At 37.3% G+C, this 25,037-nt stretch overlaps 1 protein-coding gene across 1 annotated transcript in view; it reads left to right on the top strand.

Annotated features, from left to right (window-relative positions):
* The window catches only part of rnft2 (ring finger protein, transmembrane 2), a 31,903-nt gene that overhangs the window by 1,684 nt on the left and 5,182 nt on the right, over positions 1-25,037 (top strand). The window contains exons 3-7 of the mRNA XM_030144014.1: positions 1,772-2,286; positions 2,388-2,464; positions 7,056-7,156; positions 7,471-7,624; positions 18,179-18,328. Of these exons, the coding sequence (XP_029999874.1) occupies positions 1,772-2,286; positions 2,388-2,464; positions 7,056-7,156; positions 7,471-7,624; positions 18,179-18,328 (997 nt within the window). The remainder of the gene's footprint in view (positions 1-1,771; positions 2,287-2,387; positions 2,465-7,055; positions 7,157-7,470; positions 7,625-18,178; positions 18,329-25,037) is intronic.

The raw sequence follows: 25,037 nt of genomic DNA, 5'->3' as shown, positions 1-25,037 counted from the left end.
TGAGTTATTCTCTAGCACTCTGAGTTTGGATTTAAAAGCATTCAGAGAGATCAGTTCAGTCAGTTTCCAGTCTCTTGGCAGCATATTCCATGAACAAGGAGCAGAGTACACAAATGGCCTTCTACCCAGCTCTGTATGGGCGAATGGCACAAAGAGGAACAAATGCTCATTTGATCACAGACAATAACGTTCAATACTTCTTCTTGTTATTAAACTACAGATGTAGGAAAGCAGTAGCCCAAGTATGGCCTTGTAAATAAAGGTGTACCAGTGCCCCAGCCTCCTAGTGGACAGGGCAGGCCAACCCACTCTGGAATACAACTCACAATGATGTGTCCTGGCTTTAGAATTAGTAATAAACCTTAGAGCAGCATGATAAACTATGTCAACCATCTGAAGACATTTGGATGATGCATTCATATAAAGTACATCTCCATAGTCTAACACTGATAAAAAAGTGGCAGTGACTAGGCGCTTTTTTACATCAAAAGAAAAACACAACTTATTTCGAAAGTAAAAGCCCAGTTTAAGCTTTAACTTTTTGACCAGGTTTTCCATGTGGGACCTGAAAGTGAGGGAGTCGATACTAATAGTTCCAGTTCAGTTCAGTTTTATTCTGTGTCCCAAACGGGCAATTTGTTTGCAGCAGTGCCACACACATACTGCACAACAATAGGCACAACACAATACAGACAGGCAGACAGATCTGCACAAGAAGCATAGTAAATGGTTCAGTTGTTATAAATAAATATAAATATTGGCAGTGCATTAAAAACTGAATGATTTAAAATCAAGGTACAAAAAAGAGGTAGTGAGATAGGGGTAGGGGAGGTGTCACTAAATGGGCAAGGCTATCTTCTGATTTGTGCATTCAGTGTTTGGATAGAAAGAGGGATAAAGGAATTTTTGTATCTCTGTTTTAAAACATTTTTAAATCATAAGCCAGATTGTTCAGTTGTTATAAATAAATAGAAAAATTGGCAGTGCGTTAAAAATGAATCATGTAAAATCAAGATACAAAAAAAGAGGTAGTGGGATGGGAGTGGGGGGGTCACTAAATGGGCAAAGCTTTCTTCCGATGTGTGTGTTCAGTGCTTGGATAGAAAGAGGGATAAAGGAATTTTGGTACCTCTGTTTTAAAACATTTTTAAATCATAAGCCAGATGGCAACAACATGTATTCTGTATTCAGAGGATGACTTGTATCTTGATAGATATTTTTGGCTTTGTTGAAATAAAACTCCACAGGCTGTGTAAATAACTCCTTGTGTTGCAAACCTGGTCAGCCCTTCTAAAAAAGCTAAAGTGTCAGTCAATGTATTGTAACAGATGATTATAGATGTCCTTATACTTTTGGCCTAATGGTGTATATTGTATCTTGTTCTATGAAAACCCAGCATAGAGTATGTCAGTAAGGGTTTGGGCTGCTATGTGTCAACAGAGCAGTTCCGGTGCTCCTTAGGATTGAATACACTCATCTATGACCAACTGCTGAACTAAAAGTATTCCCTCATTTACTCTTTTAAAGAATGGTAGTGGAGAGAGCTGTCTGACATGTTATTTCATCACCTCCCATAGGTATTCACAGCATATTACCACATTACTGATTACACTGATCAGCCTTGGCGGAGGTCTGCGCTCTCCGAGTGCTTCTAGTTTGTAGATGTTTTCCCTTGAAATCCTCCTCCAGTCTGTATATTTTTAGTATAGTAGTACATCCAGGTTATATAACAGTAAACATATTTTAATGGATGGTTCTTCTTTTCATTCAGGAGCCGAAGCCAAACTCTGGGGTCAGAGAGTAGTCTGGATGAGGGTGGTGTGTTCGACTGCCTGAAACCTGAGTCTCCTACTTCACCTCAACAGCTCTTCTCCGGCCTGGTGGGCGTCCCCTCAGGTTCTGTCTCTTCTGCTCAATTCCAGGCGGCCGGCTTAGTCCTGGGCTCTCCTCCTGAAGTTTTTATCCAGATGACGGCGTCGTCCAGAGATGAGGGGGGCCCCCACCGCACTGAGGGTGGACCTTTCCTCCCCCGGCCTCCCCAGCATCACCACCATCACCACCATCACTTTCACCACCAGCCCCTGCAGCATAGGACCTCCTCTCTGCTCCAACAGGCCACTACAGCAGCTGGCTCGGAGAGGCATGGCTCGAGGGAGGATTCACAAGAGGATCAGTCCACCCCGGCCCCGGCCCTGTCTGAGCTGAAAGCAGTGGTCACTTGGCTTCAGAGGGGCTTCCCATTCATCCTCATTCTGCTGGCTAAAGTCTGCTTTCAGCATAAGCTAGGTACACCAGCGCGTGCAGTAAAATGAGTTTTAATAGAAATGGACAAAAAAAAAACATTGTTAGATCTGCTTTAATGATGTTTCTGCTTCTTTCTCTTGCAGGTATAGCTGTGTGTGTGGGAATGGCCTGTACATTCGCTTATGCCAATTCCACTTTTAGGCACCAAGTATCATTAAGGGTACAGTATATTTATTACTGCAATGTGGTTTTTACAGCTGGTTTCACCATGTTATACACTACCAGTCAAAAGTTTGGACTCACCTGGTTTTTCTTTATTTTCATGACAATTTACATTGTAGATTCTCACTGAAGGCATCAAAACTATGAATGAACACATATGGAATTATGGAGTTAAAAAAGCGTGACATAACTCTGAGCATGTTTTATATTTTAGATCAGGGGTGTCAAACATGCGGCCTGGGGGCCAAATCCGGCCCGCCAAAGGGTTCAATCCGGCCTGTGGGATGAATTTGTGAAATACAAAAATTACATTGAAAATATTAACAATCAAGGATGTTAAAATAATTTTAGGTCAGTTTATTCTAAAGTGGATCAGAACGGTAAAATACTACCATAATAAACTATAAATAATGATAACTGCAAATTTGTCTCTTTGTTTTAGTGTAACAAATGTAAAAATACACAAAAATGTTCACATTTACAGACTCGTCTTTTACAAAAAAAGTGTGAATATCTGAAATGTCTTAAGAGAAGTATGTGGAATTTTAATAATAGTCTCCCTGTTATTTAATGTTTGGTGTATTTGTAGATCCACTGTTATCTCTAAGTTGTGATTCATGTGTATAAATGATAAACTAAGGCGTAATATTGTTAACATTGCACTTATTTTACTAAAGAATTTTCAGGTTGTTCATATTTGTTCACATTATGTTCAAATACAATTTGTATATGTGAACATTTTAATTATAGAATTTTAAGCATATTTTTGTGTGTATTGTAGGATATTTAAGCATATTTAAATGTATTTTTTATTTTACAGAATTTACTTTTTCCACTCAAAAATTCTTATCCTATTGTTTATATTACTTTACTGGTCCGGCCCACTTTAGATCATATTAGGATGGATCTGGCCCCTGAACTAAAATGAGTTTGACACCCCTGTTTTAGATTCTTCAAAATAGTCACATTTTGCTTTTTTTTACTGCTTTGCACATTCTTGGCATTCTCTCGATGAGCTTCATAGTCATCTGAAATGTTTTCCAAAAGTCTTGAAGGAGTTCCTAGTGATGCTGAGCACTTGTTGGACATCTGTGGTCCATCTCATGCCCTTTAAATGAGGAGGGGAGTCCAAACTTTTGACTGGTAGCGTATGCTCTAAAACAGTGTTTCTCAACGGGGGCGGTACTGCACCCCAGGGGGCGTTGGGACACCGTAGGGGGGCGTTTGGAAAGAAAAAGCTGAGAAGGGGGGCACTGAGGCCAAAATGGGGGGCATTAGTCTGTATAAGTATCAATATCAAGCAGCATGTTATTATGTTATCAATGGCGAATATCGGTAGTACGTCACAGCATGCCCCTTCGGTCGCAAGGGGGATTCTACCAATGCTACATATATTAGCTCCATCAGATCCATTCCAGCACAACCCCCCCCCCCCCCCCCCCCCCTGCTCATCAGCTTGTTTCAGAGGGGGATGGTTGCGACAAGGAGAATAGTGATATAATGATACGATAAGGGGGCCATTACCTATGGAGCGCTATAATGCTCCTCCTACCTAACCCACCCCCTACCTGGTCGCAAAATATTTTTCAGGGGGCGCAGCAGGAGACTTATGATGACAAAAAGGGGCGATTGTTCATAAAAGGTTGAGAACCACTGCTCTGAAACAAGTGTTTAAACTGACACATAGGGTGAAATGAAATGACTGAAATCTTATGGGTTAATTATGGGTAATTTCAGATACAAACAATAATGATACATAACACAATATAGCACTTTTTCTGTAGATTCATCACATAATATTGCTTTATATAAACTCATCATGAAAACTCTATTTCTACAGCTGCGTTACCAACTTTTTTCAGGCACCAAACAAAATATTTGATGTATTTAGCATCAAAATATTTCTAAAAATAATCTCTAACTTTTTGAACTGTGCTGTGTCCAGGATTTTCACACAGTCCTTTTGTTTTGTCATTTGATTTAATCATAAAAATGTCAAAGAGCTGAAAACAATTTGTAATGTTTGTAATTTATAATGTAAATATATTATCATCATGATTAAAATGGATTTTGTACAATTCAAACCAAAAAGTATTGTTCAGGAAATATTATCAAGGCCATAGTAATCACATTTAAGTATTTTTATTATTTTATTTAGAACACTTTGTGCAGGTTTGTTTTGAGCAGTGACTGCACTTTTGTGGTTCTGATCTGAAGACAATCAGTAAATTATTGGATATAATTCTTACATAGGCTATAAAAGACACTAGTGGTGTTGAAATCTGTTGTGATCTTCAGGATAGTGTAAAAAGTGCGGTTTTCTGGTTGACGTGGGATTTTTATGGCCCTAAACCACAACTTGTGACTGAATTTCCTAAGTTCCTCTTTCAGGAAAACAAGCCTTCTTATTTTGTCTTGGCTGGAATCCCTCTCTTGTTCAGAATTACCCTTGTTCTTTAACTTCCATATTTGGTTCTATCTATGATTTATGTAAATAGAAGATCACTCAAATGCTGAGTAATATTTTCCTGAGGTCAGTGATTTGCAGGAGATGATATGAAGTGATATGATATCTTCACACAGTATATCCTCATATCCCACAGCTCTACTGACACACTGAACTCCTCATGTTGTACAGGGTGTCCGTAAAATCTCTTTATAATGGAACAAATTTATTACAAAAGCAAATGAATAGACAAATCTGTCGAAATTATTACAAAATGAAAAGTGGATTTTGAAGGGTTTTTTTTGTTTTGTTTTTTTTTTTTTACATCATGTAATACACTTCTATATGGGTACCATTAATTGCATGAAGGACATCAAGACGATACATGATTTCTTGCCATGTCACGTTCACTGTCCCTGTCTCCATAAATTTCTTGTGCCACGCATGAACTGACAGAGGTGACAGTGGAGGTCTTCCATACTTAATCCTGCAGTTTCGCTGAGTTTGTGTATCCGATTTTGTTTCAATAAACCATGATACAGATTGCACCTTTTCTTGAGGAGCAGCCATTTTTTAGAGGTTTATTTAACAGAACCCATTTCATCGACAGGATACCTGAAATACACAAATCAGGGTTCCCACAGGGTCTTAAAAAGTTTTAAAGGGGTCATATTTTGCCAAACCCACTTTTAAACTGTAAATTTCCCTCTGGAATGAATAAAGTCTATCTATCTATCTATCTATCTATCTATCTATCTATCTATCTATCTATCTATCTATCTATCTATCTATCTATCTATCTATCTATCTATCTATTAGTCTTTGGGACATTTATTTGTGTATTTGGACCCTAATAGTTCATAAAGTCTGAATTTGAACCCTCCAGGTGCTACAAAGCTATCTTTATATTCATTCTGGCAAAAATCGAGTGGATTTCTGCAACCAGTTTTAATTCCTGCTTAATTTGTTACATTTTATAACTAGTTACGTCACGACATTCGCACATATAAGGTCAAGACTTCCGCTGAACATTTCTCCGAGTACAACATAGCTGCTTATCAGCAGCAGCGGTTGTAGTAAAAACTAAAAATATGTCCAAATTTCGAGCCAATTACCTAAAACGTGGCTGAACGGGATAGAGCAGTACAGCCAACAACCTGGAGGGGGCGGGGCGTGAAGTGGCTCATGTGCATTTAAAGGGCCAGCGCTCAAAAACGACCTTTCTGGTGTCATTACTCAGAAATAGGGTTGAAGATGGACCTGTGGAGTTGAATTAATGAAGAATTCAGACCCAAGCAGAGCATTTACAGTTTATGTAGACCACAGGGAAATGTTTTAAAATGCACAATTCCTTTTAAAAAAGCCAAATATCACTCCTTTAAAAGTCTTGAATTTTAAAATCTGCATTTAACACCTTAAAAAGTCTTTAAATGGTATTAAATTAGATATGGTAGGTCTTAAGTTACATTGCATAAACTTATTTGTTGTATTGTGTTTAAATGTGTCTGTTAAATGTCCAAGATTGCAAAGAAAGTAACGTTAGTCTATTCAGTTCTACGTGTTCCAACCCGACAATTTATATTGAAATTAGGAAGCAATTATTGCTAACTTTGCAGCCCCCGGTGAGAAATGACTGAATGGCGGGAATCAAGGCGTTGGAGTAAATTAATACATTTTCCTAAATTCTAGGTGTCACAAATTTTTTGCCAGTATGGATGTGAAATAGGCATTAAATTCTATTCAAAGTAATCTTAAAAAGTCTTGTAGAAAGCTTTGGGAACCCTGACAAATACATGTGATTAAAAACTTTGATAAACATTGCGTACATAGAACAAATCTGATGAACAGATCTCATCAATTGCTTTTGTAATAAGTTTTTTAATTTGTAAATAGACTTTGTGGACACCCTATCCAACATGATGGTGAAGCAAACAAACCCTCACACCTTGGGTCATATATGAGCAATAGAGAGAATTAGTGAAAGTATTTAATGCTTGACAGGATTCTCAGCCAAGACAATTTATTATAACAAGTATCACATTTATTTAAAGATGCTTATGCTGCTTTTCATCATGTAATATTAAAATGTGAGTTGTTTTTTTTTTGTATTGATGCTATAATAGTGTGTCTTTTCTGCCTCCAGGAGGAACGCTCTGTGTTGGTGGCTCTATGGATAATCATGTTCCTTGCAGGAAACGTAGTGTATATCTACTACACATTCAGTCATGAGGAGCTTCACAACAGGTACAAACAGTTCTTTACACATGAGCTGTGTGTTCCTTTGCCTTCCATCCTCTTGTTTTTGGTTTCCATCATACATTTTTGCCATTCAGTTTGCGTTGTGTAAGACGTTTAAATTTTGTTTCCATTTTAGGCAGTGTCGCTGTTCTTGTCTGGTCTTGTCCTGTGAGTATTTTGTGTTAATTTTCTGGTTTGATTTCCAGAGTTTCTTACATTTTGTTAATCATTTGCCTGGCTGTTCCTTCTCATTTAAGTCTACTGGAAAACACCAGGCACGGTTATAACAAAACATGTTTTTTATCTTTATTTTTTTCTAGCCTCATATTTGCCAAGCCCAACCTCGACAGCTTTGACTTCTTTGATCTGATCTGGGCTGTGGGAATCACAGACTTTGTCTTGAAGTACTTCACCATCGGCCTGAAGTGCTTTATCCTCTTTCTACCAAAGATTCTCCTGGCCTTCAAGTCCAGGGTAAGAAATCAGTGTCTCTACCTGTTTGTCAGTCTTGTATAGTCAGACCTATCTGGACCCTCTGTTTAGGGATGGGAATCGGTAAGAATTTAACAATTCCGATTCCATTATCGATTTTACTTATCAATACGATTCCTTATCGATTCTCTTATCGATTCTCATTGGGTGAGGGAATAAAAGAGTACAAATGGGTGTGTTTGTATTAACTGTCTTTTACATTTCCATCTCTGCACAGAAAATATTTCATATACCGTATGTACAAATAATAATAACAGATGACGCTGGGCGTGGTTTGGGGGACCGGGGCGGCAGGGTGGCGCCGGCGCTGGTGTACAGTGAAGTGAGACTAAAGACGCTTTACTAATGCCTCTATTGCCGCATGTCCATTACGTGGAACCGGTTTGACTCTGCCTGTCTCTTGTTGTTGTGCACCTCATTTCTTTTCCCCTACCTTCAGAAACTTGTATTTGAGGGGGTACGATGTTTGCTTTCCGTACCGGAACTGGGCCCGAATGATGGCCCGGTGTTCACTCTGCCGCTAGATTCACAAGCGTCGCCAAGTAGTGTATCAAATATGTGACATTCCTGTAAATGAGTCACATGCTGTGGACAAATGTTTGAACATATTGGAGGGATTCCACCCTTTTGAAAAAAATGGAAGCTTTGACAGTGTTCCAGTGGACCTGGTGTCATCTTTTTAGACCATTTCTGCCTCAACGCCATGTTGGCTATGTTCTGACCAAAACAATGCAGCGTACACGTGACATCATCGCGCTATGAAGGCGGAATCGATAAGCAGAATCGTTAAGCAGGCAGGCAAATGATTCTGAGGAATCGAGCTACTGGGAGCCGGTTCTTGATTCCCATCCCTACCTCTGTTAGCTACAGATACACCACAAACAAAAAGTTAAGGATACCAAACTGGAAGAAAAACTCCAAGGCACTCTCTTTAAACATTAAAATGCCTTTATTACCATGGCATGGTCATATCTAGACCTAACAAACACTTCTATGCATTTCAGCTTCAAGCCTTCATCAGGAAGTCAAAAACATGTAGAAGTGTTTTTTAGGTCTAGATATGACCATGCCATGGTAATAAAGGCATTTTAATGTTTAACGAGAGTGTCTTCAAGTTTTTCTTCCAGTTTGATATCTACTTTATGAATCCCGTCTTCCAAAGAGCACCTCAAACAAACTCTTTTTTTGGTCCTAGAAGCATTCCTTCATATGAATTTTGAAAAAGTTAAGGATCTTTCTTTTTTTTTTTGGTCATTTTTTTCTATTTTTGCCATTTGTAAATTAAAGTACTGTATATCTGGTCATTAAAAAAATGTGTTTCAGTTCAATTCACACACAAAAAAGTAAAAAGCACTGTGCAAGAATCCCAACTGAAAAAAATAGCCCAAAAATTAAAAATATCTTTTAACTTTTTGTTTGTAGTGCAGTGTTTTTCAACCTTGGGTTCGGAACCCCATGTGGGGTCACCTGGAATTCATATGGGTTCGCCTGAAATTTCTAGTAATTGATAAAAATAGTGATAAAAAAACTTACAAATAAAATTACATGGTGAGTTGAGAGAGACAATCACAATACATAAAAGACAAACTGTGAAGCTGAAACTGAGGCACTGTGGTTCTGTTTATCTTTCACATGTTCATTGTGGTCAGTTTCAGATGCTGCAGCTCTTTCATAATTCATAGTTTGAGTTCTTGTTTGTTCAGTATTAATTGTCAGCCTTGTAAATACAAGCTGGACTGACTGTACATATCCTGACCAAGGAAAATCAAATTCTCACCTTGTGCAGTAATCTACACCTGGCTTTTCTGCCTCTGTCCATAATAATGTACATTATACAGACTAAATGTCGTCTAAAATTACATTTATTTGTAGCATAGTATAGCAAACTATTACATGATCAAAAACAAATGTATTTTTGCCAAAAAAAAAGTCTCTGTTTTGAATGTCTGGGGTCGCCAGAAATTTGTGATGTTAAAATGTGGTCACGAGCCAAAAAAGCACTGTTGTAGTGTATGTCTGGCACTATCTACTATCGTTCTGGAATAGGGGTAATATGGGTTGTTTAGCTGCTTGGTATTTCTTTGAAGGAGTCACATACTTCTTTGAAAATAGTACCTCTGCAAAGAATCGTCAGAGGAGAATGAATGTGGCTCCTGAACTAAAATGATTTCGACACCTCTGGTCTAAAACATAGAAAAATGTCTCAAAAAGACATGGTTTACTTCGACTGTGAGCATGAGAGGCTGTTGGTTCTTTCAAACCACAAACCGTCAAATCTGTACGACTGAATTTACACCTAGGCTACCTTGTAAACGTAGTGGAAACATAAAGTAAAATAATCCAGTTGATAATCTTAATACACCCTAACACTTCTTGTAGCTGCTGATGAGATAAGGCATTATATTAGAAAGAGGATGTGGGCTTTTTCTTCCTCGTACTCATTAATGGAGGCTTCAGAGGACATGTAAATCACACTTATTCATAAAATGGAGAAGTAAATAACGAGATGAGTAACAAGAAGTTCACTATTAAAGCCAGGAAACTTGCTTTGTAATGTAGGAAAAACTCATTTTTGAAACAAATGATGAAATTCTCCGCTGTGTGAAGAAAGTGCTAAAGGGTCACAGTGTGAAACTGTTTTGTATTCATAAGGTTTTAAATGGTCCTCCTCAGGTGAGAGTCCACATGCGGGAGTCTCTGAGTAGCTGGTGCTGCCTCGGGTAACAGAATCTGACCACGCACAGATAGACTTCATAGACAGGTGCTGCTGATCATATTTTTGGTGCGCATTTGTGTGTTGGATGGGGAGTGGAGGAAACGGGATACAAATTATTAGGATTAAATTTTCCACTGATAAACAGACCTGTCGGCCTATCAGAACCACGGCAGCAGGCGACTGAGCTCATTTGCCCTCAAGGGGGTTGCAAGGGTGAGGTCATCCCTCCCTGGAGCTGGACCATTACCTGTACCCTGCATACACACACACACAAATACACACAAGTACACACAAAGATATACCATACGAACATGTAGATTTGTGGAGCTTTCGAAGGAGACGTGTTCTGGTCTGTGCACTTTCACAGAGGTCGAACAGGCAAGGCTATTGTCGGCTTCGAGAAGTCATAGTCAGCCTTTAGATTTCATTAGTGCATCCAAACGTGGATACACTAATGATCCCACATAATCACAACAGCCAGCGCAGCACGCATACGGTTCCATGACGGCCCTGCTTCAAATGCTCATAGCCCGTGTGTGACTCATCAGTTGTTGTGTCTTATAGCGCATTAGATTCGATTTGACTTTATTGATCCCACAACATGGAAATTCAATGATTAAGACAGCAACAGAGTGAAGTGCAAGAAAAAGTCTACACGCATAAAGATAGATGCATAAAACAAGAAAAAAAAAGAATATAAAATAAAAAATAATAACAGTAATAAAAACTATTTAGACTATGTACTGTAGTGGAATTGCGAAAAGTCAGACATGCAGCCGCTCCTGACCCTTGTGTTCTTTATAGTGGTCCTTGGTTTAATGTTTTGTTGTGTTGTTGCTTTACATGTCTTTTCATCAGACTTAAGTTCAATTTACTGTGACTTCCCTGATGGGAGTTTGAGTCACAAGTCCAACAAGGCTGATGTTAATTTATGGACATTGCAAATTAAAGGTGCAATATGTAATTTGTGTTAAAATGCACATTTTTTCTCAAATGGGTGAAAAAATCATACTATATTTGAAAAAAAGACTGTTGTGCTTATCTCTGTCTGCGATAATACTATTAATAATAATTACAATAATATTGAAGCTGTTAACTCTGAATATATTTCTGTATAAGTTTTGCTTATTATGAAGAGTTTGCAGTTTTGTGTTTTTTTTATATGCGAATAGTCCGTGTTTATTCAGCACAATTAAAGCACAACTTGCAGATTGAGTTTTCTAGATTTATGTCTGATGCAAAATGGAAATCAATAATAAAAAAATATCTGAAATGTCTCTATGTAAAAGGTATTTAATACAAAAGTTCCTGTTCTGTTCTTAAAAATGCATGTAGTTACGCCACAGAAAGGAGTAATCTCAGATCTGCTCCAGTACACCATATGAATCAATAAACAAGCAAACAGCTCTTTAAAGAATTCAGGGTGTTATAAATGTACTGTTATGGCTATTTTTTTCTTCTATATTTTTGATTATGATATATTTTCTTTAATGCAGCTCAGTTTTTTTTTTTACTTGAAAGTGTAAGAAAAAATATGTTTCCTCCATTACATCTACAGCATCATCCTTACACTGTTACACTTTATATACATAAGTCATATTTTTACGTGGATGGCCCTCACTTTAATGCCTCAAATAATAACCATTTGTTTGACTTTGGATTTATATAAGGATATTTATTTATTTATTTATTTATTTATTTATTTATTCTGTTAAGGCACCACAGTGTTTGCCCTAGAGGCTGCCATCAGCTGAAGACTCAGTAAACTCAGTCAGCCAGTAGATGATGTTGTACCAGCACTGTTGTCTAAGGAGTTTTGCATTTACATTCAGCCTGATCACAATCAAGGGTAACAGGAAGGGTGCACAGATAGATAAAAAATAGTAATGCTCTATCAAAGAATCAGACAGGCCATTTTATTTGTCTGATATTTCTCTTTTAAAGGCCAAAATATTTTTGTATTATAGTGTCTATTAAAAATTTCGCAGGCTTGTACCCCTGTCAAATCAGAAATTATTCAGTGTACGGACACTCCAGCCTAATAGCTTCCATATTTAATGCCTACAAAGATATACAAATGTTTCAGCACTCAGGATAATCATGCAATGTTTATTGCATAGATGTCGTGTCCAAAGCATGCATGCTGAAAAATTCCATATATTGACAGAAACAATAAAATTAGACCCACATATTTTGAATATGGTGTACGGACACTACTTGGTGTACGGACTCTACAAGATTGGAATGGAAATCTGCTTACCACATGGTCGCATCTGTTAGATCTGTAACTAAGTCTTCCTGCTACAGGAGGAAATAAACATTTGTGAACAAGTTATAACAATATATCTATAAGGCATATACGCCATATTATTGATGGAAGTATATTGGTGTACGGATACTACATGAATTTTGGTGAACAACGCGCCATTGAAAACATGCGGTTCGACGTAAACATCTGTTTGACACATTGTTACCAAATGTTCTGCAGCCAGGGAGCAAACCAAAATCTGTCTAGTTGTGCATATTTAGTCATAATAATACTGAAATAACAGGTTCCCATTCTATTATTCCAATTAAAGGGCTGTGAAAGAAGGGTTTTCAGAACAAAATGGTTGATTGTCTTAATACTGAAAATAAGAATTGATAATCAAACAGCTGTTCAACAAAAATGATCAATAAATGAAAAACAATGTGATGTGTGTATTTTGGAATAAAAAAGACACAGGAGTTGAGTAGTAATTATTTATTGTGTTACAAAACATTATGTACAATAATTTTACTCTCTTATAACAATAAAATTGTGCACATGTTTTCACACTCATTGGGTCGCCATTTTATCAGTTTTTATCCGATTTTCTTCAAATTTGGAGGATTGCAAGATCTAGTAATAAGATGGCCAAAGAAACATTTTGGGAATGGTTTTAGGGCTAGCTTTTTGCAATACTGATTAATAACTGATGCAAATATATTTGTACACTTTGATTGTGATCAGGCCGATTGCATTTACAGTCGTGGAAAAAATTATTAGACCACCCTTGTTTTCTTCAATTTCTTGGTCATTTTAATGCCTGCTACAACTAAAGGTACATTTGATTGGACAAATATAATGATAACAACAAAAATAGCTCATAATAGTTTAATTTCAGAGCTGATATCTATCCAGTTTCCATGGTTTTCTTGATAATAACTAAAATCACTTAAGTTCTTACATGAATAGCTATGGCATTGTACTGACAAAAACAGTGCTTTTAGGCATTCCGTGTTTTCTTTTCTGTCTGTTTTAGTCACATGATACACACAGGAGTTAGTACTTGATTGCATAACCTTTGTTTTTGATGACTTTTGATGGTCTAATAATTGTGCTGGATCTGAGACTGAGACACAAAGAGACGACCACACTGATTTCGTACTAGTCTGGAGTTGTGTCTGCTCTGGTCCTTTTAATGTCAGCAGGATCCAGATAATACAGCTGTGATCTGCCATGGCTGCATGAATTTATACCATCAACCTCACTGCTGTCAAAATTTGCACTAAGATAAGATCGTAATGTATGTTTTATTGTCCCAACAGGGAAATTTGTCTTGGGTAATAGTGGCGCATTTTAGCTGCAATGGTAAACACAAATAATTCAATTATAATACAGCACTGTAATCTGATCGCAACATCAGTAGGCAGTGAACACAGAATAGAGACAGCATAAAATCACATCAATATACACAATCGTATAAACAGTATCGATTGTACATTTGCAATAAATAGTCATATAAATCATACATACCAGATCACATAGAGTTGGAATAATTTTGTTTTCAGACACATTCCTGTTTGTATTCCTATTTATATTTATAGGAATAAAATCATCATTGTTCAGGTGATAAAATTACACTTTATCTACCAAGAATAAATCACATTGTCTTAATCGTTTCATGAGAAGTGATAAAAATATTTTAATCCAACTTTATGTGCAGCAGTGTGCTACAAGAGAAATATGAAGAATATGGCTAGTCATGTAGTTCTTGACGTTAAAGAGTATGTTAGCTTGACTATACCAGATTTTTGTACAATATGTAGAATATGCAGAATAAGGCGTTAATAAATGTCTTATAATGACTAAATAGTAATTCACAAAAGAGCTGATCTCCAAAAGTATGCTGTGTAAATAGAGAGGGTAATGCACTGGTCATTATTGTGAGGTTGACCTTTATCATGTGACATAGGATGGGATTTATTACATAATTACATTCACATTTATGCATTTGGCAAATGCTTTTTTCCAAAGCGACTTACAGGGGGAAGATTAACAATTAAGCTCTCTCTCTCTCTCTACTTTATTTGTAAAGCACTTTAAAACAACTACAGTGGACCAAAGTGCTGTACAGAAGAATAAATAAAAAGCAAAGTAAAAGAATAAAATACAAGAATAGATTAAAAACATAAAAACAGCTGTACAATTAAAAACAGTGTTGTACAGAAGAATAAAAAAGCAAAATAAAAGAATAAAATACAAGAATAGATTAAAAAGACATAAAAAACCTGTACAATTAAAAACAGTGTTGTACAAAGGAATAAAAAAGCAAAATAAAAGAACAGAATACAAGAATAGATTAAAAACATAAAAACAGCTGTACAATCTAAAACAGTGTTGTACAGAAGAATAAAAAAGCAAAATAAAAGAATAAAATACAAGAATAGATTAAAGAGACATAAAAAACCTGTACAATTAAAAACAGGGTTGTACAAAAGAATAAAAAAGCAATAAAAGAACAGAATACAAGAATAGATTAAAAACATAAAAACAGCTGTACAATTCAAAACAGTGTCGTACAGAAGAATAAAAAAGCAAAATAAAAGAATAAAATACAAGAATAGATTAAAGAGACATAAAAAAACCTGTACAATTAAAAACAATAAAAATAAAAACAGTAAACCAATACCAAATACTAAATAAAATAGTAGAATAATAAGCAAAAAACATAATATTTGAATGTAAATATGATGTTATTAACACTAAATCCCCTGTTTTGACAAAGGGTTGGCCCATGCAATAAGGAACTTTGTATATTGTTAGGATTTTGCCCTTTTCATGCTTGGACTTGCATGTCATGTAAATGTTCCTCCTTGACACTGTTTGCAAAGACACCATCATAGTCTTAACTTGAAGATAAATTAACCATGGCACATCTAAGTATATGTAGAAAGAAATCACATCAAGTGAAGTAATTCCAGGATAATGCAATGTATAATAAAGTGTGGCTGCAGCAGTTACAAAACCAAGACATTGTACACCTGCTTATCTCTAAAGTAGACAAACATGCCAATCGTATGCAAGTTGTGTTTTGTTTGTGTAGTGGTAGAGTGGATAAAAAGATCAGGGAAAGTAATGAAACCAAATAAGCAACAAACTCCACAAACATGGCCCGCAGTGGAGCTTACTCAAACTCCTTGGCTGAAGTCCAGCTCTTAGATTTGACAGTTTTTGTGTGGGCGTGATGGGCACGGTGGGATATGAGGCAGAGGGGACAATAAGGAAGATGAATTAGCTGCTAGCAGAGGTCTTCCTCCCCAACCAACCTGGCTGCTTGTGGCTCTTTACCTCCAGTCATCAATCTTTGTCAACTACCATCCAAGAAGTCATTACACAAACTGGGGCCCGCCGGCGAATCAAGTTTGCCTTCATTTCTGTCACCTCTGTTTTCAACCATCCCCATTTCACTTAACGAACACTTTAGCTGCAGCGGGGACTCAGACACAAGTTCATTCTCTTCTCTGTGATTATGCCGGGGATGGGCGGTCCTTCAAAGGCGGCGATGTAAGCCCCCGTAGGGCTGGTCTTAATGTGGGCACTGGGTAGCAGGTGGAATGAGCGGCTGCCAGTTTCCCTTGCAGTGTGGGGAAATTGCCTGTACTGCTGTGAAACTGTGGCGCTCTGGAAGGCGGCCATGTTTGTGCTGGAGGCATGCTGTTTTTAAGCTTTTAATACCGCGCTGCTCTTGACTAGATAGAAAAGTGCCCTGGAGCTGTCGAGCTCTTTCTGCTTTTTGGATAGCGCATTAAAGAATATAGAAGAAGAATACATATTGTCTTAACTGAGAATTTCTTTCTTTTAGTTAAAACTCTCTTTGGTTTTGTTTTGCACATTTCAAAAGCTCTATAAATAGCAAAAAAAAAAGGCAGGTTGATGCATTCCCAGATGTACATACTACATTATTAATCATCTGAAAAGTACTGTGGCCCTCAAGGGCAAATCACAACGACAAATCTCAAAGAACACAAGAAAAAGAAAATCACGCAAACAAGAAAAAGGCCCTACTGGAAAAGGTGAGCACAACTGTAGGTAACTTATGAGCTTAACTGTAGGTATCTGTTGTGACCAGGAGCTGGATGCTGATTGGACAGAAGGATTGTCCCTCTTCCTGTCAAAAAGACAATCCAATCAGCATCCAGCTCCAGGTCACGGCAGGTACCTACAGTTGTGCTCATAAGTTTACATACCCTGACAGAAGGTGCATAGGACGGTCAACATGACAATGACCCAGAACTCAAGGCCAAGTCGACCTGTCATTGGCTACAGCAGAAAAAAAGTGAAGATGAAGGAGTGGCCATCTCAGTCTCCTGACCTCAGTATCATTGAGCCACTTTGGGGAGGTCTCAAACATGCAGTTCAAGCAAGAAACCCCAAATCTTCAACGAACTGAAGGTGTTTTGCTAATAAGAATGGCCAGCTTTACCGCCTGAGAAATTAAAGAGCCTCATCCACAACGACCACAAAAGACTTCAAGCTGTCATTGATGTTAAAAGGGCCGATACAGAGGGTTAAGAACTAGAGTATGTCAACTGTTGATGAGGGTCATTTGGATAGTTTCTGTTGTCGGTACGATTTAAAAAGAGTAAATACATTTGTTTGATAATAAATGGCTTCACCTAGCTGCTACCGAGTGCAATGAGTGAAAGAAAAGTTTTTGTATTATCATTCATATTCTCTGAAAAAATGGTCAAAGAATCATAATTTCTGCAAGGGTATGGAAACTTACGAGAACAACTGTACCTTTTCCGGTAGGACCTTTCCCTTCTTCTTGTGTGATTTTCTTTTTCTTATGTGTGTTTTTATCATTACCTCCGCCAAGGAGGTTATGTTTTTGCCAGCGTTGGTTTGTCTTTCTGTCTGTGTGCAAGATAACTCAAAAAGTTGTGGACGGATTTGGATGAAAATTTCAGGAAATATTGATACTGGCACAAGGAACAAGATGTGGGTGGGGGTGGGGGGGTGGGGGCACTGATCTGCGCTCTCTGAGTGCTTTTCTAGTTATAGGTTATATTTTCATTGAGGTTTTTCTGTCTGTCTGTCTGTCTGTCTGTTAGCAAGATAACTCATGGACGGATTTGGATGAAATTTTAAGGAAATGTTAATAATAATAATAGTAATAATAATAATAATAATAATAATAATAATAATAATAATAATAATAATAATAATTAATAATACATTTTATCTGTATAGTGCTTTTCATCGAACTCAAAGACACTTTACATACAGCAGATAAAAAACAGAAACCAAACACATTAAAAACAGTTAAAAGCAGGTAAATGTTGATACTGGCACAAAGAACAAATGATAAAATTTTGGTGGTGATCAGGGGTCTGGGGGGGAGGACTGGTCTGCCTTGGCGGAAGTCTGCGCTCTCCGAGTGCTTTTCTATTTTTCTTATGTGCTTTTCTTTTTCTTGTGTGCTTTGCGATTTGTTAGTGTGGTTTGTCCTTCAGGGCCACCGTAGAAAAGGCCTCCTCTGCCTGCATAGTTTATACATGTGTGTGTTTTTCAGGGTAAGTTCTACCTGCTGATCGAGGAGCTGAGCCAGCTCTTTCGGACCCTGGTACCCATCCAGCTGTGGTACAAATACATCATGGGAGAGGACCGTTCCAACAGCTACTTTCTGGGAGCCACACTCATCATCATCTATAGCCTCTGCAAGGTAATCAATGTCTGGAGATAATAAGTTAAATATTCTACTTTAGGTGCCTCCATTATACACACTGACTCATTATTACCGGTGATGTGTGACACCACTGATATCCTTTCCAAGTAAAACTCATCTGATACTGAGAGTCTGATTAAATGATAAGGGTTACATAAGTGTAATGAAAATACACAACACTGGCAGTAAAACAACCATCTCAGAATCTTTGAAAATAGTAACACAACTGAGAAATACTGTTTTGCATGTTCTCAGAGTTGCATAATCTCACCTCAAGTTTTGTCAAAAGTTGAAGCCCTGGTCTTGAGTTTTTTAATGTCTCATTTATTGTGAACTTCATCATATTCAGTCATATTTATTGAATTTGCTGGATTGTTTATTCCTGTCACTTTGACTAAAATCGCATTCAGTAAAGCCCAGACACATTTTAAAAGCTGAACGTGTGACTATGATAAGATGAAGGAAAAGCAGTTTCTATTAACCGGGTATTGTTTTTTATTTATTTATTTTTTATTTATCTTTTTATGAGCAATGTAACAGTACATACAAAGGAGCAGAATTACAGTGCATTCATGATACATTGTCTTTTATATCATTTTCCCCCATGCCCAATCCAACACCAAGGCCCTCTGAGAAGGGGCAACAGCAGAAACAAAAACATCATAACAGTCTCTGAGCAGTAGAAAATCAAATAAGTACAAGCAGTATCAAATCTGTGATGTACAAGAATATTAACTGAGCTAATGGAAATAGAAAAAAAAAAAAAAAAATTAAATCATAGCTTGTAGATACCTGTGTTTACTTTTAAATATTAGACATTACCTAGATGTATCAAATGTGACAATAATTGGTAGACAGAACAAATTACGACAAAAAACAACAACGCTAAACAATAATAAAATAGAGTAGGGTGGAGGTGTGAGAGATCAATCTGAAGGCAGCGTTTGTAAAGATTGAAAGTAATCTAAAAAAGATTGCCATTTATTAAAGAATTTAGTTGAGGAGCCTTGTAGTGAGAGTCGAATCTTTTCTAATTTAAGAAAAAACATAACATCTTTAAGCCAAAATGAAATAGACGGGGGTTTAGGAGACTTCCACAAAAGTAAGATACGTCGTCTTGCAAGGAAGGATGTAAAAGCTATTATATCAGACTCTATTTGGTTAAAACAGGAGTCAACAGGGAACCCAAATATCGCTATACAAGGGCACATATTGATATTTTTCCTGAGAATATTAGTCATGATCATAAAGTAATCACCCCAAAATTTCAGTAATTTAAGACAGGAAAAGAACATATGGGTTAAGTTGCAGGGAGAGCCCTGACAAACCGGGTATTGTTTTGACTAAATCCTCATGATGGCTCAGATACTTCACTAATGTGTCCTCTGTTGATGATAAAATCCACTTTTATGGAGTTGGACTGTGGGTAGGGCAGTCAGAGGTGTTTGTGTGTTTTTGATTATGTACACATCATAACTGGATAACCAATCAAGCTAAGATGATTAAACTTACCAATAATGTTCACCACGATTTTCCCTATTACCCATTAATTTACGGGTCAAAAGTTCTGAGATTGTAGCACACTCAGTCATTCAGACTTGCATTCTTATTGAAATTTTATTGTGTACATGGATGTAAATATACAGAGTGTTCACAAAGTGTCTTTACAGTTTAAAAAAATTATTACAAAACCAAATGATAAGATCTGTTAATCAGATTTGTTCTACGCACTCAGTGGTTGTCAAAGTTTTAATCACATTTCAGGATCATGTGCAATCGAATCATTGGTCCAATTTTCTTCAATGAGAGAACAATTACTTAAAAAAAAAAAAAAAAAAAGAAATCTTTTTTATTTGTCTTTCAGGACATAGTGCACAGGTGTTCAGTTGTTACAGACAACATCTTAACACATTAAGAAAAAAAATTGAAAATTAAAAAAATTGAAAATAGACAAAAGTGAAAAATAACCCCCAGTTGCTGCCAGTGAGCTTTCAAATATCAGTATTAGTGTGTCATAATGATGCATGCAGCGTGGAGTGGTAAGTTGTGATAACATCAAATGTTCAAAAAAGGCCCCCACACCTTCTGGAACTTTCCATTTGAATGCCAAAGTGAATACCTGACTTTTTCAAGCTTCAGGCAGGATGTGATATCTGTCAGCTGTTCTGTATGAGATGGCGGAGTGGGAGGATGGACCAACAAACCAGAAGACAGACAAATACTACAGTGTGTCGTTTTTTAGCGGATAATCTGAGCCCCCCTCTAGTGACCCCAAAAAGAGCAATGACAGGGTTTGGCTCCAATTTTACCATCAACTCCTGGGATAAAGTATGAAGGATCTCCATCCAGAGTTTGTTCAGGCTGGGGCATGACCAATACATTTGAATGAGAGAAGCTTCAGAAATTTTACATTTAGCACAGAATGGACTAATTTAGGGTAAAAAAGTAGCTAATTTGACTGTGGAAATATGAGCTCTGTGTACCACTTCGAATTGGATGAGGCCGTGACGAGCACACAGAGGAGTACAGGGTGTATAAAAAAAAACCCAAAAAACTATACATTTTGAAAAATTACCCCCAATTCCACATTTGATAATATTTGGAATTTTCTTTTATGGACGTCGGTAGGTAGGGGATTGGTGGAAATATGTCCAAATTTACAGACCCAGGTTTTCATGCATGAGTCAGCAGGGGCAAATTGCACAATCCAAGTTAAAACTGGTTTGCGCAAACTAGCGGTGGGATTTAAATCCAATCAAAGGTCATGGAGGGGGACAATGGGCATCCATCTTGTTTTCCACAAAATTGCCAAGTTACAGCTTTAACACTTTGGCCTCCATGTCCATTTCATTTCTTTACCCATGGCAGCTGTTCCTGCCTTTCAAAGTTAATTCAACTTGTTTAGGCTTGAAAATGTCACTGAGGACAGGCCAAGTTCGGGTTAGGGTTAACCCTAAACCTCAATCCCACCGCTACTTCGCGCAAACCAGTTTTTCAATCAAGATCTTTTTATTAAAGTTTTCTCAGAATAATACAAGTGCAGTGCTGAATGGTCATCAAAGAAATCCCAAGTAAACATAGGTGTAAATTAAACGCAACTAGCACCATAAAAAAACAATAAAAAACAAAAAGCAAAGCAGAGCAGAGCAGACAACAAACTACATAAAATAATCCCTCCTCAGTCATTGCCAGTGCACTAGAAATAATAATAAGGGGTCACTATCATGGCAACAACCTACGCTAAGAGTAGGTATAGAGTGAGCAGCATTATTAAACTGCACTTAAAAGTCAAGCATTTACAGCAGGGGTGTCAAACTCAAACCAGTTTTAAGTAACTAGTGAACCACCACATTGGGGCGTGCATGTTGGTGGGTTCCTAAATCAAACATTTCCATACCGGTGGATTGGAAAGGATGGTCCAATTCCCTGTTCACCTCATTCACCATTTTAGCTCCTGAGCTAAAATAAGTGTGACACCCCTGATGTAACCTCTACCCTACTTTCCTAGAGGTAAAATGAACTTGACCAATAACTGTCGACTCAAAACAAAAAAAAAAAATACCGTAACTGTTATAAAACAATGTGTCACCACTCAGTAATTCGCTGAATAATCCCTGGAACAATGACACAAAGTGGGTCACCTGTAGTTTGTTTAACTGCCAACCTAAGTTTATGTTTATGAGTAAATGGAACAGTTATCTTCTGGAGGTGTGAGATGGGTAAAAGTTCAAGGGACAGGAAATCAGCAGACAGAGGTCACAGTGTCATATACTGAGCTGTTTGAAAATGAAACTAGAAAAATGACTTTCTGTGGCTCCTGAGTCAGTCTCACAATGTGGGAAGTTGAAATAGTGAAATTAGGAGGAACAAATGAGTGTCTTACGAGTACAGAAATGTTGAGCTATATTTGCGCAGTGGCGTGGCTGATGTCATGTGTTGTCAGTTTTAGTCCTGTGTCGTCTTCTTTAAATTCACCAGTGATTCATTGGATGAAGCATTAGGTTGGTTCCTGGGTGTGTGTATGCTGATATTCTGGTGTTTTCCCAGATCAGGTAATATTAGTGGTTTTTCCATATCAGTGTACGCTGATGTGCATGATGTACATGAGTGGTTGATTCACTATTGTCACACTGTTTTGTCAAACTGGTAACAAAGGTTAAAGGCACTGGTTTGAGCAGGTTTGACAGAAATATGCAGATTCATTGCTGGAGGTGGAGTCGACATAAATGCTCTTGCTCCAGTGCTGAGGGAAAAGGAAAATGATTTATTTAAAGATTCAGTGTGGGATATTTGCAACTAATGTCACTACCCCTCCCTGTGGCAGCTGCTGTCCATTATTGGATTTTTAGCTCAATTACCGATAGGCCATGAGTTATTGTGAAGGCCCTGTGTCCGTCATCGTCCTCATCTTCATCCAATTTCTTCAAACATCTTCAACAAAACTACTTGTCGGATTCATTTCAAATTTTATATCTGGCCTGCTTGGGACAAAGTTTGTTCACAGTTTTGAGAAATGTTCATTTGTGAATTTCTGATGATTTTTTTTTTTAGACATTATAAATATGCCTTTACTTATATCGGGCCATATTTTGAAGGTTTATAACATGTACATGGTTTGTGATATCAATATATTTACTACTGAACACTGATAGGAAGTCATAGTCAAGGTCAAAGGTCATACCATAACCCTTGAGTGACCTTGAATGGTCTAGATTTCCACAATCATCTTCTTCGAAATTACTGGTCGGATTCATTTAAAGTTTTATATGTCGCTTCCTTGGGATCATGTCTGCAAAGTTTGTCCACAATTTTGAGAAATTTAGCATTTTTGATGAACTTTTGAAATATTAAAAATGTTCCTTTACTTATAATGGGCCATATTTTAATGGCTTATAAAATGGAAAGTTGAAGATATGAATATAGTTACTATTGAGCACTGATAGGAAGTCATACAGTCACGGAAAAAAATATTTGATCACCCCTTGTTTTCTTCAGTTTCTTGTTCATTTAATGCCTGGTACAACTAAAGGTACATTTGTGTGGACAAATATAATGATAACAACAAAAATAGCTCAAAAGAGTTTAATTTAAGAGCTGATATCTATCCATTTTAATAATCCTACTATAATGGATGTTCTGTGTCCGGCGCGTGTTTGTCCGATCAATGTCCCGATGTTGCAGCACGGGAGGGTTTACGGGTGCAATGCCACTGTTGCACCACAGGAGGGCACTATCGTACACAGGTACAATGCTGCTAGTAATAGTAATAACCAAAATCACTTAAGTTCTTACATGAATAGTAATAATGGATCAGATTTATATAGCGCTTTTCTATGAACGTATACTCAAAGCACGTGCAGTGGATCCATTATTCATTCGCTCTCACATTCTCCCTCTGGTGGTGGTAAACTACATCTGTAACCACAGCTGTCCTGGGGCAGACTGACAGAAGCGTGGCTGCCAATCTACGTCTATATCCCCTCCGACCACCACCAAACATTCATACATGGACAGAGCGGGATTCAAACCGCCAACCCTTCGGTTATTGGACGACCCGCTCTACCATCTGAGCCATGGCCGCCCCAATGGCATAGTAATGGCATTGTACTGACAAAAACAGTGCTTCTAGGCATTCCGTGTTTTCTTTTCTGTTTGTTTTAGTCACGATACACACAGGAGTTAGTACTTGATTACATAACCATAACCGTTGTTTTTGATGACTTTTGTCTGACGCAACTGTATATGGACTTTTATTTAATTAGTTGAGTAATCCCCCAATGAAAGTACCACCCACTTCTTTTAGGAGATTGATCTCCTGCATCAAGACCACAGGACTCTAACATAGCAGCAGAACCTGACAACCTCACAAATTCATGTTGTTATTGATTCTTAATGGAACATGACACTGAGTTACAGGGACATTGGTTCTATTTTTAGTTAAGAGGATGTTAACTCTGGTATGTACTCAAATGCATTTTCCATTTCTGTACTAACCACTGTCTCAGTTGCCTTCATCCATGATACCATGTTTTAATGTAAAGTTTTCAGGACAGTTTTTATCAGGAAAGTCTTAAAAATTGCTCCTTAGTGCTTCAGTGTCTCTGCTCCTCAACAACTGCAACCAGTGTTGGCTTAGAAATGGAGTAATGATAAAAAAAAAAAAAAAAAAATACACAAATCAGATATGAAAAGAAACATTATATCACAACTGTACAAAAGTCTCCATAACTTTAACAATCACTCAACAAGATAAATAAAAGATAAATGGGAGAAAGAGGGAGGCCTAACAATAACGGACGAAGAATGTCAAATCATCTGCCAATTTCAATGGAAAAGTACAAAGTCTCACTTATGGAAAGAATTCTGTTGGAAAAATGTAACTCGTTTCTTTATTACCCCTAGCCATAAGTCTCACTATAAACATGGGAGTTCACAATGCTGGAGAAATTGTAGCTGCCACATTGCACATCATTTCCACATATTCTGGGAATGCCCAAAAATTAACTATTATTGGAAAGAAATACATAAAGCCATAGAAATCATTCTCAATACCTACTTACCTTTTGATTTCAAAACCATGTATTGTGGATACATTTCTCCAGAGGTCAAAAACATAAACAGATACTTATTCAGCATATTATTAGCTGCAGGAAAAAAAGCAATAACTAATCGATGGATGACACAAGAAGAACCAACAATAAATAAT

Source organism: Sphaeramia orbicularis, chromosome 9 (genome assembly GCF_902148855.1).
Source record: "Sphaeramia orbicularis chromosome 9, fSphaOr1.1, whole genome shotgun sequence".
NCBI classification, from domain to species: Eukaryota; Metazoa; Chordata; class Actinopteri; order Kurtiformes; family Apogonidae; genus Sphaeramia; species Sphaeramia orbicularis.
Note: the sequence above shows the minus strand (reverse complement) of the source record. Positions and strands in the feature narration are given on the sequence as shown.